This window comes from Cucurbita moschata, unplaced genomic scaffold, assembly GCF_002738365.1.
Source record: "Cucurbita moschata cultivar Rifu unplaced genomic scaffold, Cmos_1.0 Cmo_Scf00062, whole genome shotgun sequence".
In the NCBI taxonomy this organism is placed as follows: Eukaryota; Viridiplantae; Streptophyta; class Magnoliopsida; order Cucurbitales; family Cucurbitaceae; genus Cucurbita; species Cucurbita moschata.
The window spans coordinates 971,760-997,034 of record NW_019268578.1 but is presented as its reverse complement, the minus strand read 5'-3'; the positions used below and the strand labels follow the sequence as shown (position 1 = coordinate 997,034).

The window sequence follows — 25,275 nt, the reverse complement described above, 5'->3', positions numbered from 1 at the left end:
ATTCCTCTCTCCGGACAAGGTACGAGCCGTACCGAGCTTGCTATCAACAGAGTTGAGGATGTTCCAGTTTTGATTATTTCCATGGCACCCACCAATAGAATAGCTAGGAAATGTATAAATAGAGGGGATCCATTTCAAATTCAATTTGACAACACAACGATGTAAGCAATGAGTTAATTAAGCATTCTAACATGTTGGACAAACACTTCCTTACAGGTCAGCTCGAAACTTAGATTGGTATGAGTTACCAACGTGCAAGTCACATGCAGATTTGAGAAACTAGGAAGTTGATGTCATTGTAGCGTTACAAGGCAGACAGTTTCCAATAATTAATGTTAGGTTGACCTTCAAACTTGTCATTAAACACCTTCCATAAAGTCAACTCCCAATTCATTACTCTATTATTACTTCATACCCTCCTTCTTAACTTTAGCTCGTCTCTGCCAAGTTTCTCTCTAGTGTCCATTTCGATTACCCCCGATCCTTACATAATTCATTATTCCAAATCAAAATTATCGGTTCTTTTAGGGTTTCGAAAGTTGAAATCGGCCATAGATTGAGACACATTCACTTCTTTTCTTTCAACAAATATTTTTGCAATATCAAGAAAATGTGACGTGGACGAATGTTAACAAGATTCCAAAAGTTAATTACACAAAAAAAAATTCTTCTTTGGATAAAACCAAAATCTGCATGATCATCATCATCATTCACTTCAAACTAGAGTTCCCAACATTCACCAATATGAATAAAAACACCTTCCAAAAATCTTGGAGACAAATTTGGTCTTTCATATACGTACTCAATGCAAGAATGCATGAGATAACATAGTGCATTTAGGTTAGATACATGCCAAATATATAACAAAGGGACTGAGAAATTCAAATCTTTTAACTCTCCATGGTTTTATATATCCTAACACAACAGGCAGACAAAGCTGAGTTCTTGTATAATAGCTTTTCATACAAAGAGGAGTACTTGTGTAAGGGCCTATTTTTGAGTGAACAAATCCTGCAACAGACTATGATGATCCGGCATTTGAAGATGTTGCTGGAGGTTTAGATTTTGGTACATCATTGACGTGGGATCGGTCTGGCAGTTCTTTGATAGCAAATGCGAGAAGAGTTGTTGGGGAAGGGCAGGTCCCGAGGAGGGTGCCGTTGCCAATGTCGACGTCGATGCCGATGCGTAAAACGGAGACGAATGGCCTCGGAGTGTAGCCGGGCAATGGTGGATGTGTTGGCCTTCATACGTAGTTATGACCAGGGATGGATCTTGGTATGATCTTTCTACTCGTTTCTTCACTACGCATTTTTGACTGGTGCATCTGTAGTAACTTCTGCAGTGTTTAACACATACACATTATTAAGCTATGAATAAGAACAGGGTTAAAAAAAACAAAAGCGAAAGTTAACCTGGGGTAAGGACTGTTTTTGACTGCCTTCTGTCCATATTTTCTCCACCTATATCCATCTTCAAGCTGATCAATCTCACTCTTGGTCAAGAAAGCAAACCGGGGCTCCCTCTCTCGCTTCTCTTTCTTTTGGGCTGCGTTCCTGATAAATCTCAACATAATCAATCTTGTTCTAAAAAACCCACCTTTTGTTTCTCTAAAATTTTACCTCTAAATTCAAAACATGAGTGAGCCAATTGAATACATACTGTTTCTTACGCTTCTCTTCTTTCTTGCTCTTCACGGAATCGTCTTCAGCTGCAGGTGCAGCCTCATCAGATGAAGACGACACTGAAGCATTTGAAGCCTTCTTTTTGGACATGTCGTCCACCGGAGAAATGAGTTCCGATGAAGAGCAGGACACGTCCAACGCCCTCCACACGCTGTTGTACTCTAACGACGTGTCCATGAAGTTGGTGAAGCTCATGAAAGCAGGATCCAACGACGGCTGTTGCTGGAGGATGGTACGGTTCATATCCAGCTGGTTGTAAACAAATGGATCATACTGCTGGTACTCCTTATTTTCCCCTTCATCATTCGCCATTCAAAGCCAGAAAAAAGAGATCCAATTTAGGGTTTTTAGATCTGTGAAGGTGTGAAGGAAACAAGGAGTGTATGTATGAAAATGGGTTTTTGGAAATGGAAAAAAAATTGAGAGTCAACATTTCCAACTTAAAATGTTTCCAAGAACAAAAGGCCTATATCCCGACACGTGTGACTACAACCGGCACCGGCGTTTGACCGTTGTCCCGGCACGTGGGATTTTCCTTTTTTATTTATTTCCTTCACCAAAACTCTCTCCCTGCTGCTCTTCCGCTGCCGCTGATCCAATCCTCACGTCATCTCAGTAGTCATCAAAAAACCTCGAGACCCAATTTTTAAAACTTCAAACATTAATATCATCATCATCATTAATGTCAATTGGAGTAGATTTGTAGTGCATTGATGAACTCTAAATCTCCACATTCCTTTGTTTCATCTCCTAGAATTACTCCCAATTCATCCAATACAAGGTAGATCTCTCGAGCTTTAGGATGCGACCTCCCTCCACCAGCTATGAACTCATGAACTTCATCATCCACTTCAATCACACTGCACCCTGCTTCTTTCTTCACCTTCTTCATCCTCATTGAAACCCTTTCCTCCATTGCTCCCACGAAGTCATTGGTCGACGCCTGAATATTCGCCATAACAACATAACCCATGCTCTCTTCTGGGTCCAATTCTTTCACTTTCTCTGCTGCTCTCTTTCCCATTTCTGTGTTCCCATATGTTCTACAAGCTGACAGTAGACACCCCCATATGATTGAATCTGCCTCGATCGGCATCGTTTCTATCAACTGCTCTGCTTCTTCCAGAAACCCAGCTCGCCCGAGCATGTCCACCATTATATTGTAGTGTTTTATTGATGCTTCCATTCTGTATGTGTTTGTCATCAGCGAGAAAAATCCCCTGCCTTCATCCACCATTGCACCGTGATTGCAGGCTGTTAATACAGCCATAAAGCTAACTGAATCTGGTTTGAGATTAGAAGAAGATTCCAGCATTTTGAACAACACAACCGCTTCGTTTTCGCACCCGTTCACTGCCAGCCCAAAGATCATGGAGTTCCAACTGGATAATGCTCTGTTGGGTATTTTCTCAAACACTTGGAGGGCCTTCCCTATGCTACCGCATTTGCTGTACATGTCTATGATTGCTGTAACGACAATGGAATTCAACTCTACATTGTTCTTCTTTATGTATTCGTGAATCCATTCCCCTTGCTTGAGGGCTCCAATTTGGGCTGACGCATTTAACAAGCTCACCATTGTATACTCACTAGGCCGGATTCTCTGTTCTTGCATTTTGACAAACAGCTTCAGGGCTTCTTTGAACATCCCATTTCTCACATGCCCACCAATCATTGAATTCCAAGAGACTGGATTTCTAACAGGCATTTTATCGAACACCTTCCTCGCCTCACCAATTTCACCGCATTTAGCCAGACCCATAATCATGGAATTCCAGGCAACGACATCGAATTCCATTTGTTGGTTAAATATTCGACGAGCTCCATCCAGAAACCCACAATTAGCATACATATACAAGATTGTGTTTCTGATAAACGGATCAAACTGAATACCTAGCTTTACTACCCTCCCATGAAGCTGAGCTCCGTCATGGGCAAGTCCAAGTTGAGAGTAAGCTTTGAAGACTGATGGGTAAGTCAATCTTTGCGGTTCTATTTGCGAAGAAACCAACATGTGGATGAAAAGATAAAGAGCCATTTGAGGGTTTGAGCTTTGCGAGAAGCCTCTTATTATTGTATTCCAACAAAAAACATTAGGGTTTTGCATTTGCTTAAAAACCAGATATGCGTAGTCCATATTGCCCAACGGGGAGGCGCAGAAGGCCAAAACACGACTGGCAGCAAAAGAGTCTTTGGCCCTGCCGGATTTGATGAGGTGGGCGTGAATCTGTTGCAGGTCTCTCATGGTGGTGCAATTTTTATCAACCATTGAAAGGTAAGGTTGGTCGAAGAGACTCAATTTTGATGATGAAATTGGTGGAAGTGAAGGAAGCCCACAATAAGTTGTTAACATTTTTCACTTCTGATTCTTAGGTTCTCGTTCTTACCTCGTCTTCTGGTTGAAGAACTCACAGAAGGACCGAAGGTGTTGAACTTCCCTGTGGTGTGGCCATGGCAGAAACTTGGTTATCCAATACCAATCTGATACAGGGCCACCATCTACCCAAAAAGAGAAGTCTCTATACACATGGGCCATGGGTATTGTATCCTTTTATAATTATTTTAATTTTGGAAGTTCTGGGGTGGTTCCACCTGAATTGAGGACTTTTTGTACTTGGGTTCTGTTTGGAATATCCATAACATTGTTGGGAAGGGATATGTAAGTGAAAGGAAGATCTATTGTTGTCCTTCAGATAAGACTGTCCTTAATCAACTGGAGTGTAGTCAGTCAAGATTGTGGGATCAGAGGGAAAGAATTAGGCAGGCTAAAGATAAACCCATTTGAATGCATCCATGCTGGAGTGGGCAGAAAGGAGAAGGGATTAATATATATTAAAACCTTCTCTCATATTGGTCTGAAATCTTTCTATGATATGCTCAAACAAGCGTTTACAGCCGCTGGATTCTCAGGCTTATATGAACTTGAACAACAAAATGACAGGACACAAGAGAGGTAAACCATGAGAACCAGAAATTCAGTCCCCCAAAATGGTCACCGTTTCTTTCCAATCCCATTGCATCAGGGGCCAGCTGATGCAATGGATTCTCCATTTATCCATCCAACTTGAACCTCAGACACGTATTCTCCAGCCATGGATTCTCCTAAAAGAACGTCTCCACCATCTTCAGGGGGTAGCTGGTGCATTGCTAGTCACCGTAGACCATGCGTGTGGCGTCGGTGGAACTGATTGCTCACCAATTCAACCCAAACATCATTCATGATCATGCCTCCCTCCTACGCCTTTATTAGCTACTATCAAAACAATCCTGTTCCAAGTAGGTGTAACTTTGGTGGGGCTGCTGTCATTACTAGCACCGACATTGTTAGGCTGAGAGTTCCTGGTGAACAACCATAAGATGAAATTCAACTCTACTTATCATTTTCCCCTTTCTAAAACCTCCCATGGGATGTAATGTATGGATATAAGAAAGAAAAAAGTATTCAACGTTCATGCTCAGAACCCCAAATCTAAGAGGAAATTCCACTTCACTCTGGATTTCTACTTTCTGCAACTGCAACATGTCAAGGGGCATAAAACATAACTTCATAGATTCAATCTGTTTCTGAGAAGTCTTGTAAATCCCATCTTCCATTGCTTCCATTTGCTTTCCTGATACCGCCATCCTTCTCCCAACAAGGACTCTGTCTTTTTTCAACTCTCCAGCACAACTTCATCGTTTGGAAGACTTGGCATTTAGTGCACCCAATTCAAGTTGGTTGATGTGAGATGTGTCTGATGTTTTTAATGCAGAGCATGTTGTGATTGGGAATAAGAACCCAAGAACAATACATGGATCTAATCTGGCAGTTTCTAGCTATCTGTACCTTTCCTCTTCAATTCCTTTGCTCTTGTCTCTTCAATTCCTTAATAACAAATTCATTTTTTGTTTACCAAATCATTTGTTCAACATGAAGTTGGGGTTGGGGATGGGGATCACAATCACCCACGTAGTAATAATAGGAATGCTAATAATAATAATGGAAAATGAAATGGCACCAAGTGAAGCCCAATCCCCCCATTTTCATCACTCCTATAATTGTCCTAAATCTTCAATCCCATTCAACAATGGAAGACCGTCAATCCCTCTCTCTCCCTCTCCTGTCCGCAGCCCCTCCAACTTGTGCCAACCAATCCCCCTTCCTCCCGAATCAGGCCATCGCCCTCCGCCTCCTTCTCGTCGCCTTCGTCGGAATCACTTCACTCTTGGCCAACCACGAGGCCTCCAAAGGCTTCGAGATCACCATTCTCAACAACGCCAAACCCTCCCCCGCCGGTCAACGCTTCCATCTCTTCTACGTCTCGAATGACGAAGCCACGCGCCTCATCCTCAACGCCAGTTCCTTCATCGAGAATCTCATCTACCCTTCTCCAGCCTTCCCCAAGAAGCCAGTTAAGAGCGTGCATCTCACACTCTCCCGCACCGATCTCTCCTCTAGTTTCGCCGTCGAGAAGCTTCACGACGGCGGAGATGACTTTGTGCTTCATTTGAGCCCTTCCATTTTGAATGAGAAAGACGCGAATCGCGCCATGTCTGTGGCGGTTTTTAGAGGGATGTCGCGCGTGTGGCTGTGGGATGGAGAGGCCCGTGCCCCGCCCGCTCTTCTCGCCGGAATGGTCGAGCACATAATCGCCGCCGCCGGGTTTGTGGGGGAGAAATATTCCGGTGGGGTGGTAAGTAGGTTGACAGCAGCATGCGATCCCACGTGGTGGAAGGATAAGGATCCTACGGAGATCGCTATGTTTCTCGACCATCAGGAAAAAGAGCGGGAGGGGTTCATCCAACGGCTGAATCAAGGCTTGAAAGGCAGATGGCACGATCGGACGGTGGAGGATGCAGTGGGGGTGCCAACTCAGCATCCGTGTGGTTCAGTAAATTAATTCCCACCATTCCAGAGTGGGCACGTAGGAAGGGGCACCATTTTTGGAAGCTGTGATGGTACAAGTTGAGGAGGTGTTAAATGCTAGAGCCAAAATATTGGTGGGAGTGTTTAATGCTCTGCTTCATTTCGTATTTATTCCTTAGTACATTGTGGAAAATTAATGAATAAATTGATTTATAAAAATAAGGCCCTCTGGGGAAGGAATATAAATGTTCAGCCCAAGCTCAAAATTATTAATATTGTTATCATTACTGTAGAGTTGAAAGGAATGAGGACCATTCTGTACAGTGACAGTTGACAGTTGATGTAATATATGCTGTGATGGAAGGTGAAATTTGAGGCTGTACTCACTTTGTTGTGAATATTGGAAGAACATGTGTAACATATAAATTAAAACTTGAGCTAGCTGTCGGCTTAATGTCCAACAGAAAATATAAATACTTTTTAACTACGCTAAAAGAAACAGAGCACGGGACACCGGTGATCAAGATAAGCTTAATTCAAGCCAGTCGAGAAATGTGTACATACTGCACCAATTCAAGAAGCAACCAACCCTTCATTCCCTGCCAACATCAGATACTTATCCTTCCTTGTAAGCTTGGTACATTCAAACCCCAAGACATCCGCCAATTGTGTTTGAATATAATTAGCAACCTCGTAACTAGACTTCCCTCCCCCACACGTCCACTCCCTCGGAAGCTTAGGAAGAACAACCATCTGGTAACTCGGCCTCGGATTCATCAAGAAGAATACGGGATCCAGCCATTTCAACCCACTCGCCGTCGTCCCATAAAACATGCTCACCTTCGTATTCACAGCCACAGGCACGATTTCATCCGTCAGCTCCGCAAAAAGCGGACTGAATCTCAACAAATACGGCTCCCGACATGTCGTCCCTTCTGGACAAACAACCAAATCCCCTTTTTCTAGCATTCTCCGCATTGCTTCCCCATCTTTTGCTCTATCTCTTGCCAACCTCACCGTCTTGATTGGAGCTATGATTTCCGAGAATTTGCTTAGGCTGTAAGTCACTGCAATCAACGGCTTCCCCATTGAAGTGCTTAGAAAAACAGGGTCCAGAAGTGTTCTGTGGCTACAAACGAATAAAACCCCCTTTTTGGAGATGTGTTGCTTTGAGTCGAGGGTTGTCGTTCTGTTGTAGCCTTCCAGAGTTATGCGTAGCCCACTCCAACACCCTAACAAAATGGCTAATCTGTAAGGAAGGACAATGCCAATACAGATCCTGAAAAAGGCTACAAATATCCCCACAGGAATCCACATGAACATGCAAAGAGCTGCGAGAGGAGTTGGTAAAAACGCCAATCTTCCATCGTGAAATATTAATGGCTTTGGATATCTTTCTCTTCCCACTACTGAGCTTCTCCAGCCTTTGCTGTCCTCGTTGTTCACAATATACGCTTCCTGTCGACAAAAAAGCAACCTTTTTAGTCAATATAATGAAATTTGAATAGCCCTTTTGATGGGCTGGCAAGATGTACGGAGGTTTCATTGGATCCAAGATCTATTGCTTCGAATTAAATGCATTAGAAGAAAATAGGTACAGCTTTTGGTATATACTCCATAAATTTAGTGAAATTCAAGCATTTATTGGAAAGGGGCGATGCATTTTTAAAGATATCGTTAAAATACCTTGCAAAGAGAGATGAATGGATAGTCATGGAGATCTGGAGCTCCAATGCCAACGTCGGGCCTTCTTTCTTCTCCGAAATACTCCACTAAAGCCTTGTGCTTCACGACCAACCCACTCCCGGACACCAAACCAGTGAAGTAGTTACCACAAGTTTGCAACTCTGTCCCTACAACGTCATCAACTTTCAAATAGTTTCTCAGAAACCCCTCCACCATAACCCTAGGCACGCTGGTGAACACAACCTTGCACCCAATGGCTTGGAAAGCCTCAAACACGTGAAGGTTAAGATTGTCGAGATAGAAGTTGGGAAGGACGGTGGAGCTGACATTGGCCATGCTTTTTATAGGTAACCCACAAAAGGAAATGAAAATCATGGCCTTCAATTTGGACTCCCAATCCAAAAGACGTAGAATGGGCCAAGAAAGCAGCAGAATGAGAGCTCTGACAAGGCTGCCACCTTCGAAGGCAAGGAGCATGAAGTAAGGGAAGAAGGAGCAATCTTTGGAAGAGGAGGGTCTCAAAAGAGAGCCATGGAAGTCGGAAACAAGAGTGTGGGAAGCTCTATCTTGGAGGCTACATTTGGAGACGTGGGGGTAGAGAGAGAATGAGGGTGGGTGGGGGGTTCTGAGAGATGGGGGTTTGAAAAAGAAGCCATATTGTTTCACCTTCTTGGCTGCTGTGTAGCAAGAGTTGGGTAAGAGTTGGTGGACAACACGTTGCATGAGGTTGAAAAGAAGCCTTGGGAACACAGCCATGGACACGTTTTTTAAGTTTCTGGTATATGAAGAAGATGAAGGGTTTGGAGAGTATTTATAGGGAGGGGGGTTCCAGTTTGTTTCAGCGTTGAAAATTGAGTGGGAGGGCTTATTCAATGCTCATCATTTTCTCTCTCTTTTATTATTGATTTATGTATATTATTTGGATGTGGCGTTGGTATCAAAATATGTTAGCATTAGGTGACCATTTTTTATATGTATTGGAGTAATTTTGGTTGGTACAAAATCTTAAATTTCCCTATTTATTTCTGCTCTGTTTACGGCTGTCGTTGGGAAGAGGGCATAGGAATTCCAAAACCGTGGGTGAACACAAAACCCTCTCAATATTATCTGTTATTTGACAATTTGTACGCACCCTTTAGGTCAGAATGTACGAAAGCATAACAGAATCGTATTTGAAATTAAAATTTAAAATTAAAATTTTCGGAGTCTTCCAACATTGTCTGCTGTGCATTCATTGCGGTCTGGTTCTGCAGTTTACATTGTGATTGTTATTAAATTTGATTGGGGGGCTATGCTGCAAAAGCCCAAGAAACAAAAAAGGAAGTGGCAACTTCCCAATGCAATTTAGTGGGAACTGCCCTTTTCGTCTCTCTATGAAAATTGGTACTTCAGGTGGGTCCATTTTGGTGCTTTCTTTTGGGCTCAAACGTGGTGAACCAAACCCAACTAAGATGGGTCACGCCCCAAATCCAAACCCAGAAAGGAAGGAATTGGAGTTTGATTGCCTCGGATCTGCTTGGGAAAGTGAACCTAATCGCCAAGACCAGGACTCCCAATTGGATTCCTAGTTCGTCAACCACTCTCCTTTTCTACGCCGACTAACCTTGAAATAAGCTTTGTAAATGAAGTGATGAGATGATTGGTGGAAGCGGGTGGAGCAACAAAAATGGTTCTTCTCTTTTCTTTTTTCTTATTTTCTGGGCGAGAAATGCGTTATTCCAACTGGGAAACGGATGGGTCCCACCAATCAAATTCTATATTTTCTCTCTCTCTCTCTCTGCTTGAAGTGAAAGCAACCTTCCGGCGGAGGTCTGCGGTTTGAGGTGTGAGAATCTATGGCAAATCCGGCGAAGAAGCACGTCCTTCTCTTCTACTGCGCGGAATGCGAAGAACTTGCCCACAAACTTGCTGCTCAATCCGATTCCATCACTCTTCAAACCATCAAATGGAGGTCCTTCCCTTTTCCTTTTCCGTTTCATTACTCCACCATCAATACAAATTTCTTCACTGCGTTCTTTGATTTTCTGTTACTTCTTCTACTTGTTGTATGTATACTCTTCTTTCCACCACCTTTTTCCCCCCAATCTTCATCATTCACCTACTCTTATCTTACCATTACCTTTCGTTACCTTGTTTCGAATCTTCACTCACTTCAACTACTTCACTTTCCTTTACAACTGCTCTCTTCTGTTCTTGTTCTACAACCACAATCCTACTACTTTCATCGCTTTCTCAATGTCTCTACTTGTGTCTCACTCACATTCTTGCTGGTTTTAACCATAAAAAGACAAGCTATCTAGACATTTAGTAACGAAAACGGGAAAACGAATTGATGATGCCAGGAACTAGGTATCTTTAATCCGGATCAGCAAATAGCACTGGCAAGAGACTGCCATTTCATCATCTATCACCTGTTTACCTGTATGCCACAGAGTAATTTTGTGGAAGCTGGTATTTCGGATTCTGTCTTTGTATCCTGCCATATCTGTGTCCTATAATTGCAACCTTTCAATTCTTGGCTAATCGTTGTTATGCCTAATGTTTTCTTTGTACCTCATTCTGTTAATATGTCAAGTTATAAACTGCTCCAGGTTGTCTTTCTTTTGTAACTACTATAATCTTACTATTGTTCACACTATCTATATACAGGACGTTTGATGATGGTTTTCCAAATATTTATATAAACAATGCTCAAGATCTACGCGGGAATCATGTAGCATTCCTTGCATCTTTCAGCCACCCAGGAGCCATCTTTGAACAGATATCAGTCATATACAATCTCCCCAGGCTTTTTTCTGCTTCATTCACCTTGGTATTGCCCTTCTTTCCTACTGGCTCCTTTGAGCGAATGGAAGAAGAAGGGGATGTTGCAACAGCATTTACCATGGCCCGGATCTTATCAAATATCCCTATTTCAAGAGGTGGCCCAACAAGCGTAGTTATCTATGATATTCATGCCTTGCAGGTCTGTTTTTATTCATTGGATTTATGGTCTATAATTGGCCATGAATTAACTTTTAGCCTGGGAGAATCCTCCGACATCTGCATCTCTTCATCTCATGCCAATTTCCATCTCATCTGTATCATCTTTTATATCAATTTCCATTTCAATGCAGGAAAGGTTTTACTTTGGGGATAATGTTTTGCCTTTGTTTGAAACTGGAATTCCACTCCTGAAGCAACGTCTGCGCCAACTTCCTGATGCTGACAATGTGAGTATGCAGTTCAGAGCTCTAAAAATTTCCTTTTTCTTTTACACTGCCCGTGATTAATCCTGCTATCTCAGGTAGTTATAGCATTTCCAGATGATGGAGCTTGGAAACGATTCCACAAGCAACTCGATGGCTATCCTGTGGTTAGTTGGAATTTATCTAAAAACTACAATTTTATGAGTACATTTCTCTTAACAGTCTAAAATCTGATGTCAACGAATGGCAGGTCATCTGTACAAAAGTTCGGGAAGAAGACAAAAGGATAGTGCGGATCAAGGAAGGAGTCCCTGCTGGTTGTCACGTTGTTATCGTTGATGATTTGGTACAATCTGGAGGAACCTTGATTGAGTGCCAGGTATACATCTGGTCCCTATCCTGCTACATACTGTTGAGGATTGTTGGGAGAGGAGTCCCACATCGGCTAATTATAGGATAGATCATGGGTTTCTAAGTATGGAACACTACCTCCATTGGTATGAGGCCTTTTGGGGAATTCAAAAATAAAGCCATGAGAATCTATGCTCAAAGTGAACAATATCATGCCATTGTAGAGATCTGTGATTCCTAACACCTACTATTTCATCAAACAAGTGCAGAAAGATCATTTAAACTCAATTCTCCATCTCTTACTTGGTTGTACCAAAACTGCTGGCATAAGAAGTATCTCATTGAAGTTCCAACCTAATTGATTTCATACCATATGATAGTTGAGTAGACTACAGGCATTTGTAGTTGTAAATCATTGTGAATTGGCAGAGCATTCTCATGACAAAGGTCTTACAGAATATGTTATCAAATGCCATCAATTTTCCTCGTCTAGTGACAGGATTCTCATTATAGCAAATAAGTGAGCTACAAAAAGTTCCTTTTACACGAACATCATTGATGAAGATTTTATTCTACAATGTCATTTCTGCACACAATTATTAGAAGCATGCCCATTTTCTACTTTGGCTATTATTATTTTTCTACAAGGCCATGGTCAAGCTGCAAGCTGAGAAACCTGTGGCCAAACATATTGTTGAGTGTGCCTACTGCATTCTAATAGCCCTGCTTACTTTGTAATCAGAAAGTTTTAGCAGCTCACGGTGCGGCCAAGGTTAGCGCATATGTTACTCATGGTGTTTTCCCAAAGCAATCATGGAATCGATTCCTTCACAAGAATGGTAAGTGCTTGAAGTCTCCCTCCATGCATAGTCTTAATCCCATGGACTTCCAAGTATGCTAATTTCTATTTGGGCGTTGTTTCTGAAGGTCTGGAGATAGCGTTTTCTCACTTCTGGATCACAGATTCCTGCCCTCACACAGTCAAAGCCATATCTGATAAAGCTCCTTTTGAAGTTCTGAGTCTAGCAGCTTCCATTGCTGATGCTTTGATGATTTGAATACATTACTTATTGATGTGACTTCAATCATGCGAATATGAAGCGTATCGACAATAATACTTGGGGGAAAAGAAAAGTGTTCCCTATTGAGGCATAGACTCTGGATTAAGAGATTTGAGGTTCAAATTCTCACCCAACATGTTATATTGAAAACTATGAATATGAATTAAAAATAAAAATAAGGAGGCTGGTGGAAATTTTGTTTCATATGACCTTTTTACCTGTCACAATATGGTAACCTATTCCACATTGTTAGATGAGTGGTCAAAGAATAATCAAAATGCTGCATGATAAGACTGAAAACGACAATGCCCATAAATCATATGCTAATCCTGATAGAAATTAAGGTCTAAGTTGAACTAAGAAAAGAAAAAGGGACTTGTAATTATAAAATTCTTACAGTGTAAAGTGGGAAAGATGATGCAAGCCAATTATTGAGTGGGGAAAGCTTTGAGGGCCGCTAAATCTCGCCCACCGTTGATTTCCAAGTTGCCCACATGCTTTTGTCGATTGCTCCTTTGAATTGATAGCTTAAACCCCTAATGTTTGGATGATTTAGGTTAAATAATACGTGAATTCGGATATAGCCTGAGTAAGCTAAATTCTTAGCGTAAATTTTGCAATGTATATGAGTCGAACTCTGGTTCAAAATATTGTTCATGTGATTGGGTTTCTAGATCATTTAGGAGAGATATATCTCTTATAGTTTTTAAAACCCTATTATTTAATAAGGGGACTTGGAGCAATAAATTTGGAGGATCACCATTGTGGATTCTCATACATATTTAGGATTCTGTTTGGCGAAGATTGTTGATTCCCATGATGTATGTTCTCCTGAAATCAATCCACCTGGTATTTCCACCGCCCATCCATCCTTATCCATACGTCCTCGGCTACGAATCTACGGAGCCTAAAGAAGAGTAAAAAAGATGCCACTGATAATTGCAAGCAAAGGGATTGAAAAAGCCGAAAAAAAGGAAGAGGGTCTCCTAGATTTCTGCTTTTTGAATTAAAATTATCCTGTTTATATATCCCACCCTCTCCCTCTACTCCTCCCTTCCGCGCTTATTCCTTTCCCCAACTCTCTTCTTCTTTCCTGTAAGCCGCCTGTAGATCTCCGATTTCCCTGTTCTCGTCTTTATTACCTGCTTCTTCATCGTTCAGCAGTTGGGTTTAGGGCATTCATCCAGTAGGAATGCTAAAAGTTTCCATACTCGATCTGATTTTGGTTACTTTATGGTAGCCGGTGGTGTTGGTTGTTCTGGGTCGGTGATTGAGTTTCTGGTTCAGGTTTTGGGATTGCAGGTAGGGAAGTGTATGAGGGATTTGATTCGGGTAATTTTATTATGTTCCGTGGAGGATTCGGGAAGGAGCATAAGGAGGGATTGTGGGTTTGTGATCCGGAGCAGGGGTAGGTGGGGAAAATGCGGTTGAGTCTTCTTTTAGTCAATTAAGAATCGAAGTTTTCTGTTTTGGTGCTGAACTTGATTTCAGATTTTGTATTCACTGTTCTCGACGAAGTTGGGTTTGAGAGTTTAGGGAAATGCAGACCAATCACCGTAAGAAGGTGAACTTTTAACTCTCTTTGTTAGAATCTTCTCTACTGCGTTGGTTCTTTTCCCCCCAAAGTTTGATAAATGTTTCTGTCTGATGCAATTTTTTTGTCAAATACCTTCTAGTTTAGGCATTTGGATGGAAGTATACGACAGTTTCAACATGAATCTGAAGTTAAAAACACGTGTTATAGGAGTTTATAGGTTGGGTTTTGATTGAAGGGATCGACTATGCATGTGAAATATTGAATTTGCAGCCTTGGATAGATGTCATTTCCTTCTATTCTATTCATTTTGATGCCATTTCTTCGTCCTTTTCCTGGTTTGTGGTGTATCCTATACCATTTACTGATGTCCTTGGAAAGTTATACCCAAAATTTTCATTCAAATTTTCAACTCTCTTGGCTTGTCGGCTGTTTCAATTTATGAAGTATCGTGTATCTTAACGTAGATGGTGTTTGTGTGACAGGATTCTGCAGAGTTGGACTTTTTCTCTGAATATGGCGATGCTAACAGATTCAAAATTCAGGAAGTTGTTGGGAAGGGGAGTTATGGAGTGGTTTGTTCAGCTGTCGACACTCTCACTAATGAAAAAGTGGCAATAAAGAAGATAAATGATATTTTTGAACACCTATCGGATGCTGCTCGTATTCTTCGTGAGATAAAGCTGCTCAGACTTCTACGTCATCCCGATATTGTTGAAATCAAACACATTATGCTACCGCCTTCTCGTAGGGGGTTCAAAGATATCTTTGTTGTGTTTGAGTTGATGGAATCAGATTTGCATCAAGTGATCAAGGCTAATGATGATTTAACAACAAAGCACTATCAATTTTTCCTTTATCAGCTACTCCGTGCACTAAAATATATTCACGCAGGTGCTTGGATATTGTATTGCATTGACACTTTACTACACTTTTTGTTGAGCTGGAGTGCTGTTGTGATGATTTTAATTTCTTGGCCCACTGTCATTTAAGCTAGATGGGATGTTTTTTTTGTTTTTCATACAGCATATATAGCCTTTTCTGTTGTCATATCTTTTGAATTCTGTTCTTGTGGAGATATGCTGTCTGGAGTAAGTGTGGTAGCGGTTGGATATAATGTGTAAACTATCTGATTTTGATCTACATTACTGCAGCAAATGTCTACCATCGGGATTTAAAACCAAAGAATATATTGGCAAATGCAAATTGCAAACTCAAAATATGTGATTTTGGATTGGCTAGAGTTGCTTTCAGTGACACCCCGACAACAATATTTTGGACGGTAGGCCAATTGATTTACTAGTATGTCATGTTCAATATCATAGAGATTCTGGATATATATGTAGAGAGCGAAGGTTATAGAATGTGATGTTACTTGCAGGACTATGTTGCTACCAGATGGTATAGAGCTCCAGAGCTATGTGGTTCTTTCTTCTCTAAGGTTTGTCTTGATGACATTTTCTGAACATAGAGAACAGAACAATGTTGTTATCTTAACTTTTCTAGCTTCATATGATGTTTTCCAAACAAGTAATCAGATTATCTTGAATCTCCAACTATCTATAGATCTAAATTAGTCAATACTGCCGTAGTGAGATTTTTGGTTTAAATGGTTTAGTTAGTTGTTAATTCCGCTACACCACTCACGACTGATAACGATGTTCCTCATTTCGTGACTTATTTTTTCCTTCTTTACGCGTAACTCTTTCTATTTTTTGTCTGGGTGTAGTATACTCCTGCCATTGACATTTGGAGTATTGGCTGCATATTTGCTGAAGTACTAACTGGAAAACCAATTTTTCCCGGTAAAAATGTTGTTCATCAGCTTGATCTGATGACAGATCTCCTTGGAACGCCTTCATTAGATACCATTTCTCGGGTAAGTGGCCTTTTATTACGCATAGTTGTGGAGAAGTTTTGTATCTTTTTAATGTTTTGGCTTAAAATTTTCTTGACTGTCAACTTTCAAATGTGTTGCCTTAGGTAAGAAATGAGAAGGCTAGAAGGTACTTAGCTAGTATGAGGAAGAAGCAGCCCATTCCGTTTTCACAGAAGTTCCCAAATGCGGATCCTCTAGCCCTGCAATTACTACAACGATTGCTTGCGTTTGATCCAAAGGATCGACCTACTGCAGAAGAGGTCTGCTGTTACATGCTCGACTAGATACATTCTTGTCTTACTACCTCTGTTATATACTCTTTGCCTTTATTTGTCTAGCGTTTGGTTATCCACTAAATTATAGTATGATATAGAGCAAAATTAGTTGCATGTGCTAACATGTTGAAAACATTGCATTTTCCATCAGGCATTGGCAGATCCTTACTTTAAAGGGCTGGCAAAAGTTGAGAGGGAACCTTCTTGCCAGCCAATCTCAAAGGTGGAGTTTGAATTTGAGAGGAGAAAGGTCACAAAGGACGACATTCGCGAGCTGATATTCCGGGAGATACTAGAATACCATCCTCAACTGCTGAAAGACTACTTAAATGGAACTGAGAGAGCAAATTTTCTTTATCCAAGGTCCTTAATGCCTTCTCTATTTCAATTTCCAAATGATGAATGTTGATTTGGTAAGTGGATATTCCGGACGCTGATCTTCTGGTCCATGTTTCTGCTTGCACAGTGCACTCGATCAGTTCAAAAAACAATTTGCTCATCTTGAAGATAATGGAGGGAAAAGTGGACCAGCTTATCCTCTAGAAAGAAAGCATGCATCTCTTCCTAGGTAAACAACGCTTCTTCAAATGTCACCTATTAAGCCATAGAGCGAATGCCCAATTCTGATGATTTCTAATTCTTCGCTCATGCTACCAGGTCTTCGGTTCAGTCGAATACCATTCCTCCTAAAGCAACATCGAATGTTGCTTCTTTTAAAGACCGATATGTGCCACCAGGGGCGTACAGCAACCGGCATTACAGAGATCCAGCTGCACAGAGGATTGCTGCAACTCAAGGTCTTATTCGAGTACCATTCTATGTTTGTTTTGTCTACTTTCCAGCAGCCTGATCCCCCTAACTTACTGTTGGATCCACCTGTGCTGATCTTGTATCTTTGTTTAGGTGAGCCTGGAAGAATATCAGGCCCGGTCATGCCATATGATAGTGGAAGTATCGCCAAGGATGCCTATGATCCAAGAAGGTTAATTAGAAGTGCCCTCCCTTCTCATGCTATCCATCCAACATATTATTACCAGCAATCTTGCGGCAAAAGTGAAGAATCATCAACAACAGGGGCTGAGAAAGACACTTCCTTGCAATGCAAACAAGCCCCTCAATGCGGAATGGCAGCCAAATTAACATCCGACACAGCAGCTACTGGTGCTTTCTCAAATCCTTTTTTTATGGCACGTGTAGGATTGCACAAGGCGGGAAACAATGACCGTGCTGCACGTGTGCAGGTAAACACTCAATATGACACTGGAGCCGTTCCAGCTGCAACTGCCACCACCCATAGAAACACTGGCATGGTCGAGTACGGTATGACAAGAATGTATTAGAGAAGCATGTGTTTTGAGGAATCTAGTCCATGGAGTTTCGATAAAACATTTTACTTGGGTTTCTTCGATGTTTCAATGACTCGAATTTGGCTGAGTAGTTAGAAGGAAGAGACAAGTTTCTCGTGTTTAGTTTGAAGCAACTTCATGTAGATAAGATGAATGCCATTTTATCCACGAAACTCGTTTGTCTCAATGGCAGGGTCCATGCTTGTAGTTGCCAGAGTTTTGTAGTAGGGAAGAAAAGCATGATTATGTTCGTTTATTGGATCTCAAACCTCAAAACTTACCATCACCATATTGAATTGGCCATTGAAGAGGAAGCTGAGCTTTTACTAACTTAGAACACTTGCAAAGTTTTCGGAGTTGGAAGGAGGTTGCATGGTTTATGCCAAATGGGTGATTGGTATTAATTTATGTTTTGTTGTTATTGCTTTTATGAACAACAATCTCACTGAAATTCAACTTTTGATGGAGATCAATATTTTGGCATCATAAAAGATTAGAATCGTCCAATAAAGTAATTGAAAGCAATGGAAAATTATGAGAGCAACAATAAATTAAGAAAAAAGTGAACTATTTTCAATCTATTTTATAAAAAAAAAAACAAGTCAGAATCAATGTACTATAAATAGTATGAACGCGAAAATAAAATGATTTACCAATAGATAGTTTACCTAAAAGAAAGTAAATTAGTTTTCAAACAATGATTGATCCAAAATGGTAGGCGTAAGTGATGAGTGAATCCAGATTTGTAATTATTTTCAGAAAATCCAAAAATTGTAAGAACTGAATGAAGGAATCAGATGCGTTGTGAAGTGCAGTAGATGAGACATTAATGGGTATTAAGATCATAAGGTGAGGAATAATGAGACATTGTTCAACTCTCACCAGGTGGAATTTGATTTTGTATTCATTAGAAAGCTACACTGATTTAGCAGAGAGTAGTATGATGATCATAAACAGGCAAAAGGATTCCAAATTCTGCTCCCAACTAACAGAGAAGAGAAAAGATGGAGCGACTGAGAATCAAGCGTCCCATCTTTCTCACATGGAAAGAAAAAAATAATTAACCGAATCAAGAAAGGAAAAAAAAAAAATCAAAAACAAAAAAGAGTTACTCATCTTCTTCAACCTCCGCCGCACTTGCTCTTCTCCTTCTCCAAGCTTTCGAAGAAGCTCGACAGCGCTCTCATGGCCTTCACTTGATGCTGCAAATTCATGATATACTCCGCCGTCTGTTCGAATAGTTTGTCAACTCCGAGCGATTCCCCTCCCGGGACGATGGTCTGCAACGCGCGAATCTTCCGTTCGACGGCCTCCTTCTCCTCGGCTTTTCCGGAGGCAATGCGGGTGGGTTTTGTGCGTCTCCGGCGGCGGGCGTTGCGATTGAGAGGAGATTTATGCAATGCGTTGAGGATTAGGGCTTTATGGCGAGGAGTGGTGGTTCGCTTGGTCTGAATGGCGAGTTTGAGTCTTTGAATTTGGGATTTCCCCATGGCTACAGCTGGAGAGAGAGAAGAGAATGGCAGAGGCGTGTGAATTGAATGGGAAGAAGAAGAGAAGAAGAAGAGAAGAAGAAGAAGAAGAAGAAGAAGAAGCAGAAGGGAGTTAAATTATTGTTGAGCTCTGGAAATGTCAATGCCAACGAAGCTGTGGCCCACCATTTTTGGCCTTCTCCCCAACTCACTCTGCTTTTGATTTTCGTGGCCTTCAACCGCCGCCGTACGCGAGTGAAGTTTCTTCCACCTCATGCCTGTGAGCGGGAAGTAAATGCTGTTTTTATTATTTGTGTCCAATTCAAAGAATTCAAACTAGCTTTGCCTCACCACTTCAATAATGTTAACAAATTCATCTCCCAACACTTGATAAATGCACGAATTTGAGAACCCAACCAAACACAAGGTGGGGTCATACACAATTATCTCACTTGAAAATACATCAAAATTAAATATATGATATGACATGGTTGTTGGAACGTACTATAAAATTCAACAACTGTCGGACCTTACAAAAGGTGAGAGATGTAGCCATATTTCAGGAACCGATGTTGAAGACATAATTATCTCACCCGCAGACATAATTTAAATATTTAAAAGTTTTGAAATTAAATTGAAGATGTTTGAATTCTTGGTCAATAAATTTGTAGTAAATTAAGAAAATGGAGACCAAAGCGCAAGGGAGAAGAAGTGGGGCGCGTGGTGTTACACGTAAGAGAGAGAGAGAGAGGAAGAAATAGAAAATGGGGGCCACGAAAAGGAGGAGGAAAAAAGAGAGAGAGAGAGAGAGAGAGAGCACATGTGATCACATGATTTTCTTGAAGGCAACGCCACCCATGTGCCTCCCCACTCTCTTAATCCAGTAGCCTTGGCATGGTCGCCACGTGGCGTCAATCAGTAGCCCCACCTCCTTGAGCCCCCAAAATTTACTCTCTTTTTTCTTTTCCTGTAAATTAATTATTAATCCCAATTCATCCAGCAATACACGAAATAAATAAAATATAATTATATAAAAAAGACTTTATTTCGCCTTTATCATACACTTCAATTTTTTAATTAAACTAAACTAAAGGACCAAATAAAAAATTTACAAATATTATACTTTATTTTATAAAAAATGAAATTGAATGAGAGGAGTAAAATAGTAAATAAAAAGAGTGGGTATTGATAATGGTGATGGTTCCAAGAAGGGAAGCAAGAAAGGATGTATTGGGCATTGGGAGAGAGATTTGGTTGTGTTGCCCAACAAATACCCTTCCCTTCTCATTGTCTCCTATATGCAATCTTATAATAATATTCATACATTATAGTTTTAGATGTCAAATTATTTGGAAAACACATCCCCTAATCATTATTAAATGCAAAACAATCTAACTTTTTACAAAAAGAAAAAAAAAGAAAACAAAAAAGAGGGACCAGGTTGTTGTACGAATGATTGGTGATAGGAGAATAGAAGGTTAGGTCTTCAGAGATTTGAGCTGCATCAACAAGGAGGACAGCCGCTGATTTCAGCGCCCAACTTTGATAATTGTGTACATAAAGTGGGACCAAGATTGGATTTTAGCGGTGTGGGAGAGGAAAGTATGCGCGCGTTTGAAGGGGCAAAAGGCAAAGAAGCAGGGAGCAAGTGGTACACATGCAATGCATTTATGCTTCCCATCCGCACCCAACAATGAATTAATTGTAATACTGGACTACTGCTACTGCTGGACTACTGGATCCGACCGTCTTCTCACTGCCAAACCCCAACTCCCATTTTCACTTCCCACCATTCTCTGACTTCTGCGTCTGTCTCTCTTCTTCCATGGGGAAACCAAACCCCAACACGACTACGCTGTCCCCTTGTTTCGTACTGTACGAAAGTGAAAGCCATCAAATTGCCCTGTAAAAACTGGTTGTTGCTTCACTTCATACTGCCTCACTCACCTCCCTAATATGGAGCTGAAGACAACACCGAAACTTGCTGTCCCAAACGCCGACATCCCTAGTTTATTGCACTATTTAAAACTTAACTCGGCCCCCTTGGTGTGAATTGCTTAGGGGATCATTCAACATTTGGGCTTTACATAAGGATCAGGTCAGGCCCGATTCCACATTTGAAGCCCACAAGCAAATTTTATATTACAGATTCAGATTTTTATATCACAAGCGCGAAGAACTAACATGATAACGCATTCCATTTCTGTGGTTTCTCTGCCCAGTTGCTCTTGTCCTCGTTCGATTCCATTCCACCAACCTCGTCTCTCCACAAACCATAAATCTTTTTCTCCCATTTCCCTTGTAACCAATTGTTCTCGATTCAATGATTTGTGCGTTCCCTCTTTTACACCAACTCCAGCAACCGGTTGCACCAAAAACCACAGCCCCCACGACGCCGAGCCCGACCCGATTCGAAACCACAGGCTTTTTCAGCAATTCTACTCGTCAGTCAACTCTGAGAACGCCGCGGACGAAGACCCAGCTACTAATAATCAGAAACAAGATCCGGGTCAAGAGGATCAGAAAAAGGGCGCCAAAAACGCCAAGGGACTTTTGACAAACATGTGGTGGGCGAACCTGAAAGCTGCAGTTGGTCAGAGATTAAACATCGAAGGCATTGTTTCTTCTGCAGCTGTTATTACGAAGGACCGGCATTTGGCGCTACCTCATGTTGTTGTGCCTGATGTGAGCTACATTGATTGGGCTGAACTGCAAAGAAGGGGTTTCAAGGGCGTTGTATTTGATAAGGACAATACAATTACCGCGCCTTACTCTGAGACAATTTGGGCTCCTCTCAAATCCTCACTTGAACAGTGTAAATCTGTCTTTGGCCATAATGTAGCGGTGCTCAGCAACTCTGCTGGTAATATGGGTTAAATTCGTTAGCAATGTGCTTGCTTCAATAGCCTTAATGGTTTGTTTTTGGCCTCAATGTGAATATTTACCCTCATGTTATCTGATGCGCTAGGGCTTTCTGAGTATGATCATGATGGTTCAAAAGCTAAAGCGATCGAGGGGTCGATTGGAATTAAAGTTATAAGGCATAGTGAGTGTAAATTTTCCATATTTAATTCTATTTCTGTAACATTTGTTTACGCAGGCTGAATTTTGTTCCTGTTGCTGAACATTAGGCTTTAGATATTGTATCCCCGTGCTATAACATTTTAGTGGGTGAACGTCTTATTGCTAACCACCACCTCTTAGTGCATAAAAGTAGAGAATTTGGACTTTGAGATTTCTTCATTCCATTTTATGGATGAAGTGTCGTGTAAAAAAATCATTGATTTCTACATGATGAACTAATGTTAGGCTCAATGCTTATAATGGAACACACCGTAAATTTAGGCTGATTAATTACTTTTAGTGCGTATGTAAGGTTATTTCTGCATTGCACATATGAGACACTGCTAAGTATTTTGACGTAGGGGTGAAGAAGCCTGCTGGTACAGCTGAAGAAATCGAGAAACACTTTGGTTTTACTTCTTCCCAACTTGTTATGGTAAGAATCAGGTGAACTGCTTGAATGCTTTGGTTTTTTGGGTAAGCTATTATTTAGAAGTTGAAATCCATCTTTTCTCAGGTAGGTGATCGACCATTCACAGATGTGGTTTTTGGGAACCGTAATGGTCTTTTGACTATTTTAACTGAACCCTTGAGCATTGCTGGGGAGACGTTTGTTGTTAGGCAGGTTGGTTTCTCCTTCTACATATATATATATATATATATATATATATATATACCATTTTGTTCTCTTCTCTTGCAATTTATTGAGGGAATTAATGTGTTGAAAATCTAGGGTATAAGAAGATGCAAATATTGTTAATCTTTTTAAAACTTTTATTAAGTTTCCTTCACTATTACTATTATTTTCATTGATTTGTCACCGACTCGCCCAAATGTTGCTTCAAGGTCATAAGCCCCATGGAAAGGGCTGTGGAAATCTTGTCCCAAATGTACCTACCTGTCTAGTTAGAGTGTTCATGGCTTGGGTTGAGTTGAGTCAGTTCATGGTTGTTTTGTAGACCAACCTCAAAATTTGAGTTGGTCTGTTAACCTACACAAATAAACTGAATGCAACATCCAGAACAACCCAATATTGTGGTTGGGTTGGGTTGGGTCATCAGGTTGTTGGCGTGAGAATGATGTGGGACATTTGTTAACAATTTATGTTATTATTTTAATTTTCAATTTTGTTGTGTGTGAGCCTTTGTAATTAGTAAGCCTAAAGTGTGTAGAAACCTAGCATCAGTGATTCTGGTGACAGAACGACGAACCTGTTTATTTGGAATTTTGTTGAAAACACCTTTTGGAAGGAGATAGTTCAAGCAGTGCTGGCTTTACTGCAATTTGATTTCCTCTTCAAGATGAGTCACCCGCGTCAGAAAGATAGATAAGAAACATTGCATTGAGAGAGATTAGACATCAGACAGATAAGAAACATTATGTTGAGAGAAATCAGATGGCAAGAAGATGCATCAAAGATGATTGAATAGAGATCTCGAGTGGAGAGAGATACCAACAAAGAGCAAGATCCAGAGCAAAGAGAGAGATAGGAACAATCGGTGAGATATGTAGTGGAGAGAGATATTGAGGTAGAAGGGAGGCTGGAGAGTGGGGGAGATAGATCTACCGATGTGAATAACGTTACTGAACACATTGTTTGGAGGTTCTTTGTGTAGCTAAACAAAAATGAATTGGAAAAAGGACACATGAGCCATGATAAGTGTGAACACGTACTTGTGGTATGAATCTTATGTTGGCCAATTGCAGGAGATCCCACATCGGTTGGAGAGGGGAACAAAGCATTCCTTATAAGGACGTGGAAGCCTCTCCCTAGTAGACACGTTTTAAAACCTTGGAAGGAAACCCGGAAGGAAAATCTCAAAAAGAACAATATCTGTTAGCGGTGGACTTGAGCTGTTACATATGGTATCAGAGCCAGACACTGGGCACTGGACCTCCAAGGAGGGTGAATTGTGAGATCTCACATTGGTTGGAGAGAAGAACGAATATTTCTTATAAAGGTGTGGAAACCTCTTTCTAGTAGACGCATTTTAAAACCTTGAGAGGAAGTCCAAAAGGGGAAGCCCAAAGAAGACAATATCTGCTAGCGGTGGGCTTGGGTGGTTAGAAAAAGTTAAGAGGTTAGAATATTATTTATTTGTATTGGGTTGGTTTGGGTTGAACTGCCACTATTTTTTTCCCAACATGTGAACCTATCCGAAGTTTTTGTTTTGTACAAATTGACACAAGTCAGAATGAAAATTCACCTATCTCATCCCAGCCCTTACAGTTGCTTAGAGTTGTTCAAGTTTGGTGTGTTGCCGGTTTACTTGGTCTAACCTTTCAGCCTACCACTGATGGTTTTTGATAACGTAGAATAATAGACATCCAAATATGACCACCATCATTGGTCCTACTTTATCAGTATGCATTCATATTACTACGTGACCACTAGAGATGCCGATCCATTGTTCACTCTATTCTGTGATTTTTTCTGTTCGCAGGTAAGGAAATTAGAAACATTCCTCTTGAACCGTTGGCTTAAGCAAGGAGTAAGACCTATCAATCATCGCCTATTACCATTACCAGACACTAAACAGTGCATTAAAGATTTGTAACCTCTTTAGTATGGATGAAAAATTTTGCCCTGTAGATATCCATGAACTGCTGAAAGATGGCATTCTTTTTGTCCTCTGGCCATTCATTAGCTTATGGTATTAGCGCCTGAGTTGAATATAATACATTGGTAGACTTTGTACTTTTGGACAGCAACAATATTGAAATGTAGAAGGGTTTCCTATCATCTCATCTTGATTTCTGCTCTTGAAAAGAATCATAATTATGTAAATTATATGATCTGATATTTAGAGGTTCTACATTCAGGATGAAATGTCTATCTTAAATTTTTTTTTTTTTTTTTTTTTTTTTTTTTTTTTTTTTTTTTTTTTTTTT

The 25,275-nt window shown here is 40.8% G+C and overlaps 8 protein-coding genes across 10 annotated transcripts in view; 4 read left to right on the top strand and 4 right to left on the bottom strand.

Annotated features, from left to right (window-relative positions):
- Positions 1-770: 770 nt before the first annotated feature.
- Positions 771-2,074, bottom strand: LOC111437082 (probable WRKY transcription factor 71). Its single transcript, XM_023074918.1, has 3 exons — positions 1,663-2,074; positions 1,416-1,556; positions 771-1,339 (listed from the first exon to the last, which is right to left on the bottom strand). The coding sequence occupies exons 1-3, from the start codon at positions 1,995-1,997 to the stop codon at positions 991-993; spliced, it is 825 nt and encodes a 274-aa protein (XP_022930686.1). The 5' UTR covers positions 1,998-2,074; the 3' UTR covers positions 771-990.
- Positions 2,075-2,221: 147 nt separating this feature from the next.
- On the bottom strand, positions 2,222-4,468 carry LOC111437074 (pentatricopeptide repeat-containing protein At2g42920, chloroplastic). Its single transcript, XM_023074904.1, has one exon. It carries the CDS (start codon positions 4,036-4,038, stop codon positions 2,371-2,373), a length of 1,668 nt encoding a protein of 555 aa, XP_022930672.1. The 5' UTR covers positions 4,039-4,468; the 3' UTR covers positions 2,222-2,370.
- Positions 4,469-5,471: 1,003 nt separating this feature from the next.
- The window catches only part of LOC111437081, a 25,214-nt gene continuing 5,410 nt past the window's right edge, over positions 5,472-25,275 (top strand). The window contains exons 1-2 of the mRNA XM_023074917.1: positions 5,472-6,602; positions 23,103-23,112. Coding sequence (XP_022930685.1) covers positions 5,672-6,565 — 894 coding nt within the window. The 5' untranslated portion in view covers positions 5,472-5,671 and the 3' untranslated portion in view covers positions 6,566-6,602; positions 23,103-23,112. The remainder of the gene's footprint in view (positions 6,603-23,102; positions 23,113-25,275) is intronic.
- LOC111437075 (glycerol-3-phosphate acyltransferase 1) lies at positions 7,105-9,041 on the bottom strand. The gene is made up of 2 exons (XM_023074905.1): positions 8,218-9,041; positions 7,105-7,989 (listed from the first exon to the last, which is right to left on the bottom strand). Exons 1-2 carry the CDS (start codon positions 8,971-8,973, stop codon positions 7,105-7,107), a joined length of 1,641 nt encoding a protein of 546 aa, XP_022930673.1. The 5' UTR covers positions 8,974-9,041.
- LOC111437080 (ribose-phosphate pyrophosphokinase 4-like) lies at positions 9,834-13,020 on the top strand. The gene is made up of 7 exons (XM_023074916.1): positions 9,834-10,168; positions 10,867-11,182; positions 11,334-11,429; positions 11,504-11,572; positions 11,656-11,784; positions 12,499-12,595; positions 12,684-13,020. The coding sequence occupies exons 1-7, from the start codon at positions 10,053-10,055 to the stop codon at positions 12,812-12,814; spliced, it is 954 nt and encodes a 317-aa protein (XP_022930684.1). The 5' UTR covers positions 9,834-10,052; the 3' UTR covers positions 12,815-13,020.
- On the top strand, positions 13,577-18,107 carry LOC111437073 (mitogen-activated protein kinase 10-like). Of its 2 annotated transcripts, XM_023074902.1 has the most exons (11): positions 13,577-14,381; positions 14,837-15,245; positions 15,506-15,633; positions 15,733-15,792; positions 16,081-16,230; positions 16,335-16,490; positions 16,657-16,868; positions 16,972-17,073; positions 17,163-17,302; positions 17,409-17,666; positions 17,747-18,107. In XM_023074902.1, exons 1-11 carry the CDS (start codon positions 14,358-14,360, stop codon positions 17,761-17,763), a joined length of 1,656 nt encoding a protein of 551 aa, XP_022930670.1. In that variant the 5' UTR covers positions 13,577-14,357; the 3' UTR covers positions 17,764-18,107. The 2 variants fall into 2 exon arrangements, with proteins under 2 accessions (XP_022930670.1, XP_022930669.1); XM_023074901.1 differs by having other exon boundaries at positions 13,578-14,381; positions 17,409-18,107.
- On the bottom strand, positions 18,719-19,594 carry LOC111437084 (transcription factor PAR2-like). Its single transcript, XM_023074920.1, has one exon. It carries the CDS (start codon positions 19,339-19,341, stop codon positions 18,973-18,975), a length of 369 nt encoding a protein of 122 aa, XP_022930688.1. The 5' UTR covers positions 19,342-19,594; the 3' UTR covers positions 18,719-18,972.
- LOC111437079 lies at positions 21,438-25,131 on the top strand. 2 transcript variants are annotated; one of them, XM_023074915.1, is made up of 6 exons: positions 21,438-22,183; positions 22,289-22,366; positions 22,746-22,819; positions 22,901-23,008; positions 24,828-24,875; positions 24,977-25,131. In XM_023074915.1, exons 1-6 carry the CDS (start codon positions 21,505-21,507, stop codon positions 24,992-24,994), a joined length of 1,005 nt encoding a protein of 334 aa, XP_022930683.1. In that variant the 5' UTR covers positions 21,438-21,504; the 3' UTR covers positions 24,995-25,131. The 2 variants fall into 2 exon arrangements, with proteins under 2 accessions (XP_022930683.1, XP_022930682.1); XM_023074914.1 differs by having other exon boundaries at positions 21,460-22,183; positions 24,828-25,131.

Coding starts and splice junctions, on each gene's coding strand:
- LOC111437082 (XM_023074918.1), bottom strand. CDS start 1,997: ATGGCGAATGATGAAGGGGAAAATAAGGAGTACCAGCAGTATGATCCA. Junction 1,557..1,662: donor GAAGAGAAGCGTAAGAAACA/GTATGTATTCAA, acceptor GAGATTTATCAG/GAACGCAGCCCAAAAGAAAG. Junction 1,340..1,415: donor AAAAACAGTCCTTACCCCAG/GTTAACTTTCGC, acceptor TAAACACTGCAG/AAGTTACTACAGATGCACCA.
- LOC111437074 (XM_023074904.1), bottom strand. CDS start 4,038: ATGTTAACAACTTATTGTGGGCTTCCTTCACTTCCACCAATTTCATCA.
- LOC111437075 (XM_023074905.1), bottom strand. CDS start 8,973: ATGGCTGTGTTCCCAAGGCTTCTTTTCAACCTCATGCAACGTGTTGTC. Junction 7,990..8,217: donor CATTCATCTCTCTTTGCAAG/GTATTTTAACGA, acceptor TTTTGTCGACAG/GAAGCGTATATTGTGAACAA.
- LOC111437080 (XM_023074916.1), top strand. CDS start 10,053: ATGGCAAATCCGGCGAAGAAGCACGTCCTTCTCTTCTACTGCGCGGAA. Junction 11,573..11,655: donor AACTCGATGGCTATCCTGTG/GTTAGTTGGAAT, acceptor AACGAATGGCAG/GTCATCTGTACAAAAGTTCG. Junction 11,785..12,498: donor GAACCTTGATTGAGTGCCAG/GTATACATCTGG, acceptor CTTTGTAATCAG/AAAGTTTTAGCAGCTCACGG.
- LOC111437073 (XM_023074901.1), top strand. CDS start 14,358: ATGCAGACCAATCACCGTAAGAAG. Junction 15,634..15,732: donor CGACAACAATATTTTGGACG/GTAGGCCAATTG, acceptor TGTTACTTGCAG/GACTATGTTGCTACCAGATG. Junction 16,869..16,971: donor GCAAATTTTCTTTATCCAAG/GTCCTTAATGCC, acceptor CTGCTTGCACAG/TGCACTCGATCAGTTCAAAA.
- LOC111437084 (XM_023074920.1), bottom strand. CDS start 19,341: ATGGGGAAATCCCAAATTCAAAGACTCAAACTCGCCATTCAGACCAAG.
- LOC111437079 (XM_023074914.1), top strand. CDS start 21,505: ATGATAACGCATTCCATTTCTGTGGTTTCTCTGCCCAGTTGCTCTTGT. Junction 22,367..22,745: donor AATTAAAGTTATAAGGCATA/GTGAGTGTAAAT, acceptor ATTTTGACGTAG/GGGTGAAGAAGCCTGCTGGT. Junction 23,009..24,827: donor AGACGTTTGTTGTTAGGCAG/GTTGGTTTCTCC, acceptor TTCTGTTCGCAG/GTAAGGAAATTAGAAACATT.